The sequence below is a fragment of the Oncorhynchus nerka genome, linkage group LG6 (assembly GCF_034236695.1).
Source record: "Oncorhynchus nerka isolate Pitt River linkage group LG6, Oner_Uvic_2.0, whole genome shotgun sequence".
NCBI lineage: Eukaryota > Metazoa > Chordata > Actinopteri > Salmoniformes > Salmonidae > Oncorhynchus > Oncorhynchus nerka.
This window is the reverse complement of record NC_088401.1, coordinates 68,385,865-68,400,901: the sequence shown is the minus strand read 5'-3', so window position 1 is coordinate 68,400,901 and position 15,037 is coordinate 68,385,865. Positions and strand designations below refer to the sequence as shown.

At 42.1% G+C, this 15,037-nt stretch overlaps 1 protein-coding gene across 3 annotated transcripts in view; it reads left to right on the top strand.

The window, feature by feature from the left end:
- LOC115130879 (solute carrier family 4 member 11) overlaps window positions 1–14,628 on the top strand; it is a 42,719-nt gene extending 28,091 nt beyond the window's left edge. For all 3 annotated transcript variants that reach the window (XM_029662433.2, XM_029662435.2, XM_029662434.2), the window contains exons 17-20: window positions 463–636; window positions 963–1,158; window positions 10,513–10,682; window positions 11,047–14,628. In XM_029662433.2, the coding sequence (XP_029518293.1) occupies window positions 463–636; window positions 963–1,158; window positions 10,513–10,682; window positions 11,047–11,113 (607 nt within the window). In that variant the 3' untranslated portion in view covers window positions 11,114–14,628. The remainder of the gene's footprint in view (window positions 1–462; window positions 637–962; window positions 1,159–10,512; window positions 10,683–11,046) is intronic.
- The last annotated feature ends 409 nt before the right edge of the window (window positions 14,629–15,037 follow it).

Sequence of the window (15,037 nt, the reverse complement as noted above, 5' to 3'; positions counted from 1 at the left end):
GTCGGAAGTCTGAGATTTCCATAAAAAGATTATGCCAAAGTCTACATTCATGTAAAATGAGGTAGAATTGCATGAAATTAGTTTATTAAAGGCCCAATATGTCCTGGACCATAGGCCACTAAAATGTGGCCTTAGGGTCCCATGTGTGCTACTTCTGTAAGTGCCTCTACTCTACTGCTCTATGCCACTACACAAATATGATGATATGCATGCAATGCTTTTTGGTGCCCCACTCTTTTGCTCAGTTTTTGTTCCGGCCCCTCCCGATTTACAAATTATGCACTGGCTTTGACCAGCTCAACCAACACGTTGGTAGCCTATCCAGCCAGTATGTTGGTAGCCTATCCAGCCAGTATGTTAGTAGCTTATCCAGCGCGATGTCATCCATGGTCCACGATTAGTCCATGTTTGTCTGAATTGTATAATGCCAAACTGTTCTGTGTCTATGTGGTAATGTTTCAGGTTGTTGAAGGGAACTGCATTCCACTGGGACCTGATGCTGACCGGCTTCATCAACATCCTCATGTCGTGTCTGGGTTTGCCGTGGATGCACGCCGCATTCCCACACTCCTCCCTGCACGCACGTCAGCTGGCCAAGGTGGAGCTGCACGTGGAGGGGGGACACCTCTATGAAACGTGAGTGAGGGCAGCTTGACCAAAGATTTAGAGGCAGTTTTCTGCATAACTTATTGTGAACATTTATTATTTTTTGAAGCAGTTACTTACAAGGACGGTTGCACAGTCCCAGATGAAGACAACTTAAGCCTACTTTAATGAAGATTTTTCATTTAATTTCATTAATTTACATTTTTATTCCTGTAGTCTGTGCAATCTCCAATATTCTATTTGGAATCTGTTGTTCAATGGCCCTTGGAACAAGATTATGGGTGGGTGTTTCTAATGAGACTAAACAAGAGGCTCTCTCTTCAAGAATGCCTGTTTCTGTTTCTGTCGGTTTACAGCATTGTCAATGTGAAGGAGACGCGGATCACGGCTCTGACGGCTAACATCCTGATCGGCCTGTCAGTGTTCTTGTTACCCATCCCTCTGCAGTGGATCCCCAAGCCTGTCCTCTACGGCCTTTTCCTCTACATAGCAGCTACCTCCCTCGACGGCAACCAGATGTTTGACCGCATGCTCCTCCTCCTCAAAGAACAGGTGAGAGTGAGGAAAATAGGGGCATGTATGTGTTTGTGTGTGCGTGTACGTGTGTGTGTGTGTGTGTCTATTCCATCCATCCATCCATACTGTACATACATAAGTCTGTCCATCCATCCGTATGTATGTATGTATGTATGTATGTATGTATGTATGTATGTATGTATGTATGTATGTGTGTATGTATGTATGTATGTATGTATGTATGTATGTATGTATGTGTGTATGTATGTATGTATGTATGTATGTATGTATGTATGTATGTATGTATGTATGTATGTATGTATGTATGTATGTATGTATGTATGTATGTATGTATGTGTGTATGTATGTATGTATGTATGTATGTATGTATGTATGTATGTATGTATGTATGTATGTATGTATGTATGTATGTGTGTATGTATGTATTTATACAGTTGAAGTCGGAAGTTTACATACACTTAGGTTGGAGTCATTTTTCAACCACTCAAATTTCTTGTTAACAAACTATAGTTTTGGCAAGTCGGTTAGGACATTTACTTTGTGCATGACACAAGTAATTTTTCAAAAAATTGTTTACAGACAGATTATTTCACTTATAATTCACTAAATCACAATTGCAGTGGGTCAGAGGTTTACATACACTAAGTTGACTGTGCCTTTAAACAGCTTGGAAAATTCCAGAAAATGATGTCATGGCTTTAGAAGCTTCTGATAGGCTAATTGACCTCATTTGAGTCAATTGGAGGTGTATGTGTGGATGTATTTCAAAGCCTACCTTCAAACTCAGTGCCTCTTTGCTTGACATCATGGGAAAATCTAAAGAAATCAGCCAAGACCTCAGAAAAATCATTGGAAACCTCCACAGGTCTGTTTCATCCTTGGGAGAAATTTCCAAACACCTGAAGGTGCCATGTTCATCTGTACAAACAATAGTACGCAAGAATAAACACCACGGGACAACGCAGCCGTCATACCGCTCAGGAAGGAGATGCGTTCCGTCTCCTAGAGATGAATGTACTCTGGTGCGAAAAGTGCAAATCAATCCCAGAACAACAGCAAAGGACCTTGTGAAGATGCTGGAAGAAACTGGTACAAAAGTTTCTATATCCACAGTAAAACGAGTCCTATATCGACCTAACATGAAAGGCCGCTCAGCAAGGAAGAAGCCACTGCTCCAAAACCACAATAAAAAGCCAGACTACGGTTTGCAACTGCACATGGGGACAAAGACTGTACTTTCTGGAGAAATATCCTCTGGTCTGATGAAACAGAAATATAAATGTTTGGCCATAATGACCATTGTTATGTTTGGAAGAAAAGGGGGAGGATTGCAAGCTGAAGAACACCATTCCAACCGTGAAGCACGGGGGTGGCAGCATCATGTTGTGGGGGTGCTTTGCTGCCGGAGGGACTGGTGCACTTCACAAAATAGATGGCATCATGAGGTAGGACAATTATGTGGATATATTGAAGCAACATATCAAGACATCAGTCAGGAAGTTAAAGCTTGCTCGCAAATGGGTCTTCCAAATGGACAATGACCCCAAGCATACTTCCAAAATTGTGTCAAAATGGCTCAAAGACAACAAAGTGAAAGTATTGGAGTGGCCATCACAAAGTCCTGACCTCAATCCTATAGAAGATTTCCTTGGCAGAACTGAAAAAGAGTGTGCGAGCAAGGAGGCCCACAAACATGACTCAGTTACACCAGCTCTGTCAGGAGCAATGGGCCAAAATTCACCCAACCTATTGTGGGAAGCTTGTGGAAGGCTACCCGAAACATTTGACCCAAGTTAAACAATTTAAAGGCAATGCTTCCAAACACTAACTGAGTGTATGTAAACTTCTGACCCACTGGGAATGTGATGAAAGAACGTCACGTGCGCCGAATACAACAGAGTGAAATGAGTGAAATCAGTGAAATGAGTGAAATGCTTACTTACAGGCTCTAACCAACAGTGCAAAAAATGTATGAAGTGAACAATTAGTAATTAGTAAGTAAAGAAATAAAAACAACAGTAAAAAGAAAAAATAGCAGTTGTGAGGCCATAACAGTAGCGAGGACACGGTTAGTCGGTCTGATTGAGGTAGTATGTACATGTAAATATGGTTAAAGTGACTATGCATATATGATAAACAGAGAGTAGCAGTAGCGTAAAAGAGGGGTTGGCGGGTGGTGGGTGGCGGGACACAATGCAGATAGCCCGGTTAGCCAATGTGCGGGAGCACTGGTTGGTCGGCCCAATTTACATGAATGTATAGTTAAAGTGATTATGCATATATGACAAACAGAGAGTAGCAGCAGCTTAAAAAGAGGGGTTGGGTGGGGCACACAATGCAAATAGTCCGGGTAGGCTTTGATTACCTGTTCAGGAGTCTTATGGCCTGGGGGGAAAGCCATTTTGTCCTAGACTTGGCACTCCGGTACTGCTTGCCATGAAGTAGTAGAGAGAACAGTCTATGACTGGGGTGGCTGGGGTCTTTTACCATTTTTAGGGCCTTCCTCTGACACCGCCTGGTGTAGAGGTCCTGGATGGCAGGCAGCTTAGCCCCAGTGATGTACTGGGCCGTACGCACTACCCTCTGTAGTGCCTTGCGGTCAGAGGCCGAGCAATTGCCGTACCAGGCAGTGATGCAGTGATGCAACCATGCTCTTGATGTTGCAGCTGTAGAACCTTTTGAGGATCTCAGGACCCATGCCAAATATTTTTAGTTTCCTGAGGGGAAATAGGCTTTGTCGTGGCCTCTTCACGACTGTCTTGCTGTGTTTGGACCATCCTAGTTTGTTGTTGATTTGGACAACAAGGACCTTGAAGCTCTCAACCTGCTCCACTACAGCCCCTTCGATGAGAAAGGGGGCGTGCTCGGTCCTCCTTGTCCTGTAGTCCACAATCATCTACCTAGTCTTGGTTAACTTGAGGGATAGGTTGTTATTCTGGCACCACCCGGCCAGGTCTCTGACCTCCTCTCTATAGGCTGTCTCGTCATTGTCGGTGATCAGGCATAACACTGTTGTGTCGTCTGCAAACTTAATGATGGTGTTGGAGTCGTGCCTGGCCATGCAGTCGTGGGTGAACAGGGACTACAGGAGGGGACTGAGCACGCATCCCTGTGGAGCTCCAGTGTCGAGGATTAGCATGGCAGATGTGTTGCTACCTACCCTCACCACCTGGGGTTGGCCCGTCAGGAAGTCCAGGATCCAGTTGCAGAGGGAGGTGTTTATTCCCAGGATCCTTAGCTTAGTGATGAGCTTTGAGGGTACTATGGTGTTGAACGCTGAGCTGCAGTCAATGAATAGCATTCTCACATAAGTGTTCCTTTTGTCCAGGTGGGAAAGGGCATTGTGGAGTGCAATAGAGATTGTATCATCTGGGGATATGTTTGGGCGGTATGCAAATTGGAGTGGGTCTAGGGTTTCTGGGATAATGGTGTTGATGTGAGCCATTTCCAACATTTCAAAGCACTTCATGGCTATGGACGTGAGTGCTACGGGTCTATAGTCATTTAGGCAGGTTGCCTTTGTGTTCTTGGGCACAGGGTCTATGGGGGTCTGCTTGAAACATGTTGGTATTACAGACTCAATCAGGGACATGTTGAAAATGTCAGTGAATACACCTGCCAGTTGGTCAGCACATGCCGGAGCACATGTCCTGGTAATCTGTCTGGCCCCGCAGCCTGGTGTATGTTGACCTGTTTAAAGGTCTTACTCATGTTGGCTACGGAGAGCGTGATCACACAGTCGTCCGGAACAGCTGATGCTCTCATGCATGCCTCAGTGTTGCTTGCCTCGAAGCGAGCATAGAAGTGATTTAGCTCGTCTGGTAGGCTTGTGTCATGGGCAGTTCGTGGCTGTGCTTCCCTTTGTAGTCTGTAATAGTTTGCAAGCCTTTCCACATAAGACGAACATCGTAGCCGGTGTAGTATGATTCAATCTTAGCCCTGTATTGACACTTTGCCTGTTTGATCTTTCGTCGCAGGGCATAGCAGGATTTCTTGTAAGCTTCCGGGTTAGAGTCCCGCACATTGAAAGCGGCAGCTCTACCCTTTAGCTCAGTGCGAATGTTGCCTGTAATCCATGGCTTCTGGTTGGGATATGTACGTACAGTCACTGTGGGGGGGACGTCCTCGATGCACTTATTGATAAAGCCAGTGACTGATGTGGTTTACTCCTCAATGCCATCGGAAGAATCCCGGAACATGTTTCAGTCTGTGATAGCAAAACTGTCCTGTAGTTTAGTATCTGCTTCATCTGACCACTTTTTTATAGACTGAGTCACTGGTGCTTCCTGCTTTAATTTTTGCTTGTAAGCGGAAATCAGAAGGATAGAGTTGTGGTCGGATTTACCAAATGGAGGGAGAGGGAGAGCTTTGTAAGCGTCTCTGTGTGTGGAGTACAGGTGATCTAGAATTTTTTTCCCTCTGGTTGTACATTTAACATGTTGATAGAAATTTGGTAGAACTGATTTAAGTTTCCCTGCATTAAAGTCTCTGGCCACTAGTAGCGCTGCCTCTGGGTGAGTGGTTTCCTGTTTGCTTATTTCCTTATACAACTGACTGAGTGCGGTCTTAGTGCCAGCATCTGTCTGTGGTGGTGAATAAACAGCCACGAAAAGTATAGCTGAAAACTCTCTTTGCAGATAGTGTGGCCTGCAATTTATCACAATATACTCTACTTCAGAAATCTAGAGACTTCCTTAGATTTCGTGCACCAGCTGTTGTTTACCAATATGCACAGACTGCCCCCCCCTCATCTTAATGGAGTGTGCTGTTCTATCTTGCCGGTGCAGCATATATCCCGCTAGCTGAATATCCATGTCGTCATTCAGCCACTATTCCATGAAACATAGGATATTACAGTTTTTGATGTCCCATTGGTAGGACATTCGTGATCGTACCTCGTCTAATTTGTTGTCCAATGATTGCACGTTGGCGAGTAGTATTGGCAGTAACGGCAGCTTTCCCTGTCGCCTTCTCCGGGTCCTGACCAGGCATCCAGCTCTTTGTCCTCTGTACCTGCATCACTTCCTCTTGCAAATAACGGGGATGTCGGCCCTGTGGGGTGTTTGGAGAATGTCTTGTGCGTCGTCTTTGTTGTAGAAATATATACAGTGGGAAGAACAAGTATTTGATACACTGCCGATTTTGCAGGTTTTCCTACTTACAAAGCATGTAGAGGTCTGTAATTTTTTATCATAGGTACACTTCAACTGCGAGAGACGGAATCAAAAATCCAGAAAATCACATTGTATGATTTTTAAGTAATTGATTTGCATTTTATTGCATGACATAAGTATTTGATCACCTACCAACCAGTAAGAATTCCGGCTCTCACAGACCTGTTAGTTTTTCTTTAAGAAGCCCTCCTGTTCTCCACTCATTACCTGTATTAACTGCACCTGTTCGAACTCGTTACCTGTATAAAAGACACCTGTCCACACACTCAATCAAACAGACTCCAACCTCTCCACAATGGCCAAGACCAGAGAGCTGTGTAAGGACATCAGGGATAAAATTGTAGACCTGCACAAGGCTGGGATGGGCTACAGGACAATAGGCAAGCAGCTTGGTGAGAAGGCAACAACTGTTGACGCAATTATTCGAAAATGGAAGAAGTTAAAGATGACGGTCAATCACCCTCGGTCTGGGACTCTCATGCAAGATCTCACCTCGTGGGGTATCAATGATCATGAGAAAGGTGAGGGGTCAGCCCAGAACTACACGGCAGGACCTGGTCAATGACCTGAAGAGAGCTGGGACCACAGTCTCAAAGAAAACCATTAGTAACACACTACGCCGTCATGGATTAAAATCCTGTAGCGCACGCAAGGTCCCGCTGCTCAAGCCAGCGCATGTCCAGTTCCGTCTAAAGTTTGCCAATGACCACCTGGATGATCCAGAGGAGGAATGGTAGAAGGTCATGTGGTCTGATGAGATAAAAATAGAGCTTTTTGGTCTAAACTCCACTCGCCGTGTTTGGAGGAAGAAGAAGGAGGAGTACAACCCCAAGAACACCAACCCAACCGTGAAGCATGGAGGTGGAAACATCATTCTTTGGGGATGCTTTTCTGCAAAGGGGACAGGGTGACTGCACTGTATTGAGGGGAGGATGGATGGGGCCATGTATCGCGAGATCTTGCCCAGTAAGAGCATTGAAGATGGGTGGTGGCTGGGTCTTCCAGCATGACAACGACCCGAAACACACAGCCAGGGCAACTAAGGAGTGGCTCCGTAAGAAGCATCTCAAGGTCCTGGAGTGGCCTAGTCAGTCTCCAGACCTGAACCCAATAGAAAATCTTTGGAGGGAGCTGAAAGTCCGTATTGCCCAGCGACAGACCCGAAACCTGAAGTATCTGGAGAAGGTCTGTATGGAGGAGTGGGCCAAAATCACTGCTGCAGTGTGTGCAAACCTGGTCAAGAACTACAGGAAACGTATGATCTCTGTAATTGCAAACAAAGGTTTCTGCACCAAATATTAAGTTCTGCTTTTCTGATGTATCAAATACTTATGTCATGCAATAAAATGCAAATTAATTACTTAAAAATCATACATCGTGATTTTCTGGATTTTTGTTTTAGATTCCGTCTCTCACAGTGTACATATGATAAAAAATTACAGATCTCTACATGCTTTGTAAGTGGGAAAACCTGCAAAATCGGCAGTGTTTCAAATACTTGTTCTCCCCACTGTATCTATCTTAGCAATAAGTGATGTAATGGTGAATAGCAGAGCAGCTAAAATGGTTAACCATGATGTTAAACCATCTCCTCTCCCTCCCCTCAGACCTCCCAGTCAACCATGATGCTAAACCATCTCCTCTCCTTCTGCCTCCTCTCAGACATCCTAGTCAACCACAATGTTAAACCATCTCCTCTCCTTCCCCTCACACGTCCCAGTCAACCATGATGTTAAACCATCTCCTCTCCCTCTCCCTCCCCTCAGACCTCCTAGTCAACCATGATGTTAAACCATCTCCTCTCCCTCCCCTTAGACCTCCTAGTCAGCCATGATGTTAAACCATCTCCTCTCCCTCCCCTCAGACCTCCTAGTCAACCATGATGTTAAACCATCTGCTCTCCCTCTGCCTCTTCTCAGACGTCCTAGTCAACCATGATGTTAAACCATCTCCTCTCCCTCTGCCTCCCCTCACACATCCCAGTCAACCGGGGCGGCAGCGTAGCCTAGTGGTTAGAGCGCTGGACTAGTAACCGGAAGGTTGCGAGTTCAAACCCCCGAGCTGACAAGGTACAAATCTGTCGTTCTGCCCCTGAACAGGCAGTTAACCCACTGTTCCCAGGCCGTCATTGAAAATAAGAATATGTTCTTAACTGACTTGCCTGGTTAAATAAAGGTAAAAAAAAAAAAAAAAAACATGATGTTAAACCATCTCCTCTCCCTCCCCTCAGACCTCCTAGTCAACCATGATGTTAAACCATCTCCTCTCCCTCTGCCTCCCCTCACACATCCCAGTCAACCGGGGCGGCAGCGTAGCCTAGTGGTTAGAGCGCTGGACTAGTAACCGGAAGGTTGCGAGTTCAAACCCCCGAGCTGACAAGGTACAAATCTGTCGTTCTGCCCCTGAACAGGCAGTTAACCCACTGTTCCCAGGCAGTCATTGAAAATAAGAATATGTTCTTAACTGACTTGCCTGGTTTTTTTTTTTTTAAAGGTAAAAAAAAAAAAAAAAACATGATGTTAAACCATCTCCTCTGCCTCCCCTCAGACGTTCTAGTCAACCATGATGTTAAACCATCTCCTCTCCCTCTGCCTCCCCTCACACATCCCAGTCAACCATGATGTTAAACCATCACCTCTGCCTCCCCTCAGACGTTCTAGTCAACCATGATGTTAAACCATCTCCTCTCCCTCTGCCTCCCCTCACACATCCCAGTCAGCCATGATGTTAAACCATCTCCTCTGCCTCCCCTCAGACGTTCTAGTCAACCATGATGTTAAACCATCACCTCTGCCTCCCCTCAGACGTTCTAGTCAACCATGATGTTAAACCATCTCCTCTGCCTCCCCTCAGACGTTCTAGTCAACCATGATGTTAAACCATCTCCTCTGCCTCCCCTCAGACGTTCTAGTCAACCATGATGTTAAACCATCTCCTCTCCCTCTGCCTCCCCTCACACATCCCAGTCAACCATGATGTTAAACCATCACCTCTGCCTCCCCTCAGACGTTCAAGTCAACCATGATGTTAAACCATCTCCTCTGCCTCCCCTCAGACGTTCTAGTCAACCATGATGTTAAACCATCTCCTCTGCCTCCCCTCAGACGTTCTAGTCAACCATGATGTTAAACCATCTCCTCTGCCTCCCCTCAGACGTTCTAGTCAACCATGATGTTAAACCATCTCCTCTCCCTCTGCCTCCCCTCACACATCCCAGTCAACCATGATGTTAAACCATCTCCTCTGCCTCCCCTCAGACGTTCTAGTCAACCATGATGTTAAACCATCTCCTCTGCCTCCCCTCACACATCCCAGTCAACCATGATGTTAAACCATCTCCTCTCCCTCCCCCATGATGTTAAGGGATAGGTGGGGCACTACCGTCCTACCTCAACAACATCCAGTGAAATAGAAATTCAAAATACAGAAATAGTAATATTAAACATTCATGAACATACAAGTGTCTTACATCGTTTAAAAGCTTAACTTCTTATTAATCCAACCGCCATGTCAGATTTCAAAAAGGCTTTATGGTGAAAGCATATCATGAGATGGTCTGAGGATAGCGCCCCACACACAAAAGCATTAAAAACATTTTCCAAACCAGCAGAGGTGTCACAAAAGTCAGAAACAGCGATAGAATAAATCACTTACCTTTGAAGATCTTCCCCCATCTCCTATCCCTCCCCTCAGATGTGCTAGTCAACCATGATGTTAAACAATCTCCTCTCCCTCTGCCTCCCCTCAAAAATCCTAGTCAACCAAGATGTTAAACCACCTCTTCTCCATCTCTCTCCCCTCTGATGTCCTAGTCAACCACAATGTTAAACCATCTCCTCTCTCTCCCCTCAGATGTCCTAGTCAACCATGATGTTAAACCATCTCCTCTGCCTCCCCTCAGACGTCCTAGTCAACCATAATGTTAAACCATCTCCTCTGCCTCCCCTCAGACGTCGTAGTCAACCACAATGTTAAACCATCTCCTCTCTCGCCCCTCAGACTTCCTAGTCAACCATAATGTTAAACCATCTCCTCTGCCTCCCCTCAGACGTCGTAGTCAACCACAATGTTAAACCATCTCCTCTCTCGCCCCTCAGACTTCCTAGTCAACCATGATGTTCAACCATCTCCTCTCCCTCCCCTCAGATGTCCTTGTCAACCATGATGTTAAACCATCTCCTCTCCCTCCCCTCAGACTTCCTACCCCCCCACCCACTACATTCGGAGGGTGCCCCAGAAGAAGGTGCACTTCTTCACAGCCCTGCAGATACTGCAGTTGATCATCCTGTGTGCGTTTGGCATGTACCCTCTGCCCTATATTAAGATGATCTTCCCCTTCTTGATGATCCTGCTCATTCCCATCAGGTAACAGTCACATAATTAAATAGAACACATTTTATTGTACCTCTATTGAATTGGTATGGTCCTCCTGACCAGCAGGGGACAGAGAAGTCCACAAAAAACTGGGAAGCTGAACCAGGGGCTTTTGGCTTTGAACAAGGGTAGCAGTAGCCTCTAGTGGTTAGAAAAACGTGCCTGGTTGATTTCCATGGTTAAATATTCAAGATCACCAATAATTGATTGTTGTGGCTTTCTATTAATAAAGATTATAACAGGTGTATTTACCATTGAAAACAACCAAGACTGTAGTTCAATGACACTTACTACAGTAGTGAGTTTGATTTTGAATTAATTGGGTTTAATGTGTGTCTCTGTATCTCTTCACCAGGACTAACCTGCTGCCAAGGGTAATTGAGGCGAAGTATCTGGACATCATGGATTCTCAGCACATGTAGACAGACGGAGGGAGAACTCTGAAAGGACTGATACCAAGGCCTTGATTCAATTTGTAGCGTTGAACTAAAGCTCAATAGAAATTTAAAGATAATGTTCCCGCATTTGCGGAGACTGCATTCAAAGAAGGTGCTGTCGGCTCGATCAGAAATTACCGTTCATTTAAAATCGCACTACAGTGCAAATCTTCAGCTCTATGAATTGATTTGAGCCCCCTAAAATACAAAATCTATTTTGTAAACTGGGTCAAAGACGTATAAGGTTTTCAAAGTAGCAACATTTTTTAACAGCAATTACAATTCCCTTCAAATCCTTTTTATGTTCATTGGAGTGTCATATATGCCCTTATATTAGTTATATTCAAGAATAAAGCCAATAAAAAAATGTGATTGATATGAATGTACCCTAGTAAAATGTCATTCAGTATAACACTAAGTGTTAAAAAAAAAATATATGCCCATTTTTCATAATCCCAAGGTTATATTCATGCTTAGACTGGCAAAAATATAACTACCCAGAAAAAATGACCATTATTTTATTTTGAATACCACATATTTTATGTGTCACAGGTACAACTCAAAATCTATTGAAGGTATTTTACAAAAACTTCCTGCCTTACACTGAAAAAAATTGTAAAATCGCCGAAAATATCTTTCACTTCATCCTTTGAGATTTGTTTTTATCTATCGGAGTCAACAAAACAAAGTTATTGCATTTTAATATAAAATACTGGTGTTATATTGTACGACAATATTTTGTTACCCTGAATGACACATCACTACGGCCCAAAAATATTGATTAAATGTGATTCCTTTAGCAACAACAATAATGCTATGAATGATTATTAGTAGCCACAATAGTATTTTTCAAGGACTCAGATGGTTGATCCAGTTCTGGAGGTGCAGGTTCATGTTGTACTTGTACAAGTTGTTCAGGGGGCTGCTCAAAAGAGTTTCCTTCAGTGGATACTGGAGTTAAGTTCATCACCACATTCATTTGTTCGATTCTTTCACGGTGCTTTCTCTAATTTAATCTCACATTTTCCCTCTTTTTCAGCATGAGATTGTGTCATTGTATGGATCGGTGGATGATCAGGATAGACATCCTTTTTTCTTCTCTGATAGCTAAAAAACTAAAATGTAATAGTTATGACACTGGCACAGAATAGGATTCACATCCATGAAATGTTATTAGTAGTCTATTAAAAGTAGGCTATACAATGATAACATTTAATCAAAGTTTAAAAGTTAAATCAACTCCCTCTCCTTTTCTCTTTCAAGCATGTTTTGTTACTATTTCATTGCTAATGTTAATAATAATCACTTTACTATAATTTGAGCCTGTGGCAACACTTTACGTTGCATTAAATTGCATTATTACACGATTATTACATAATAGTTAATGTTATAATTATACATTGTTACACTGTAACTGGTAAATTTATTTTTAATGCAGGTACACAAATGTAATTCCAAGATACCTACACAAAATAGCTACATAAAATGGCCATCAAACTACTTCAATTCAAATTTGTAGTCTCGATTTTTCATATAGTGCCCCAAATGTGAAGCAGCAATAAACCAAAATCCATGTTTAATCCATAATCGTGTGTGTGTTTGTAATATTATATGAACTAATATACTCCATCAGTTATACCTTAACTGCAGTGCAATAAAACATTAACTACAGTGTAATAGTGCAACTTAATGTTAAGCGTTATCCACCCAGCTTTATATGCTATTGTATCCTATTCTGTTGCTGACAGTAGCATGAAACAATGAAAACAATACCTTGCTTTTCTTCTGGCTAGTCTTTCCTCCCTAGCAACTGGATCTGCATCAATCTGTTGTCTGTGCCGTGCAGCCCTCTTCTTATTAGACAACGGCATCTACAGTATGAACATAATGTGCCTTGAAATACCTTAAAATGTCATAAATTAGTTTACAATGTTAATATTCAGTATTCAAACATCAAGTAAATATCAATTGCATGATTAAATGTTGTAAACTAGTAAAAACATGGGATAACAAAGCTACTGTCATTCAGCATAATGGTGACAATGTGGTATAACATGAAACTTTTGTTGTGCTGAAGAACAAAAGCGTGATACTTAAGGATGGATTTCATAAATAAACATATTTAACAGGCAGTTCCTTGGCCATCTATATAAATGAATGACATTGACCTATAAAGATTATTCTTACTTTTTATATTTAATAGAGCTTTTTATAAAATAATAACATTAAAATAATATAATATTTTATGTATTGTCCTGAAGGAACTGCATTTTCGTTACAATGGTTACTAGAGGGTGAAAAGGTGAAATCATCAAATATTTCAGAGAGATTTACTCACCTCATTACATTGATAGAGGGTCTTCAATGGGTCTCCTTTGTGATGTCACACACTGTCACATGATTACCATCATGTGATATGCTTAAAAATGGCTTTTTACCTTTGTTATACTGAATGACTTTGATGAAACTCAAAATATATTATATTTTTTAGATACAGTATGTCGCCCATTATTCTATATATTGTTGCAAACACTAACACAATTATGCCATGGGTGTTCATTTATATTTTTAGGATTAATTTTTACATTTTAAAAACACTTTTGTCATTCTAATTTTACCCGGACAGTTACACAGAAGGACATTTTGACAGTTTAGAGCTCAATACCTCTCTTAATTTAATAGTTTGCAACACAAATATTTCTGGGTGAAAAGAAGGGTAAGAGTTGAGTGATTTAATATTATATTCATACATATTTATCCTTTTCTGTTAAATGAATGGCCTTCGGACACCAAATTTACACGTCTTTGACCCAGTACATGTTAAGGCCCTTTGACTCCAAGAGTACTAGACTGTGGGTTGCAACCGGTAGTTGACTGAAATTGAAATCTGGATGGACCACAATTTTCACCTTTTTTATTTGTTATGTATAAGCCGTGCTTCTACATCTGCATTGCTTGCTGTTTGGGGTTTTAGGCTGGGTTTCTGTATAGCACTTTGTGACATCGGCTGATGTAAAAAGCGCTTTATAAATAAATGTGATTGATTGACGTACAGTAGTTGCTTAATCTATGTAGTTGCTTTATCTATATAGTTGCTAAAATATTTAGCATACTCTTTAACCTCTCTTCTTATTGTATTATGAGAAATTCTGTACAACACAAGGCATTATCTAATTCTGCCCCTGACCCACATCCTACCTTTATATAACATGTTTAAGCTCATTGTATTGTTGTATATGAATAAGGTAAACATTTAGAAAGATCAACATTGTTTTGGTTTTAGGCTGGGATCTGCAGGTTGTTTATAGTTCAATATTTTTGGTTACTTATACAAAATCAATTCACAATGAATTGGCCAGATTGCAATGCAATTGTGCCATAACTTCAGCAATTACAAAGTAACATACAGGATAATAATGTAAAACAAACAAATATGTTGCACAGTATACTGCTTTCCTGCTGTTTAAGCTGTTACCAAACAAATAAAGCCTTTTAAATGATTTGAATGTTTGTATTTAATTATAATCATACTGCGACAGATTAACATGTTCATATTGCTAACTTTCTATACTGTATTAGCTCATTCTGAAGACGTGTAAAACAGTCCTCCCTTTCGAGTTCTTGGTTGATGGTTTCACAGCATTGCAGATCTGTGAGAGAGTTCATCCTGTGCAATTGGCCCAATAGATGGCACTATAAGCCCAACTAGAATAACCTAAACCTGGATTTTCAGAGGAGAGTTCTGTGTAGTCTTATTGTCAGACGTGTTACTTGTCAGCTGTTCTTTGCAGTGGTTTCTAGTGTCACTGCTTTTAAAGCCATTGTATACATTTCAAAAGGTGTTATGAACAAACTGTTCCCTAAAGATCACTGCTGTGTCAGATAAATTGTGTTGCCTTCAACACTTCA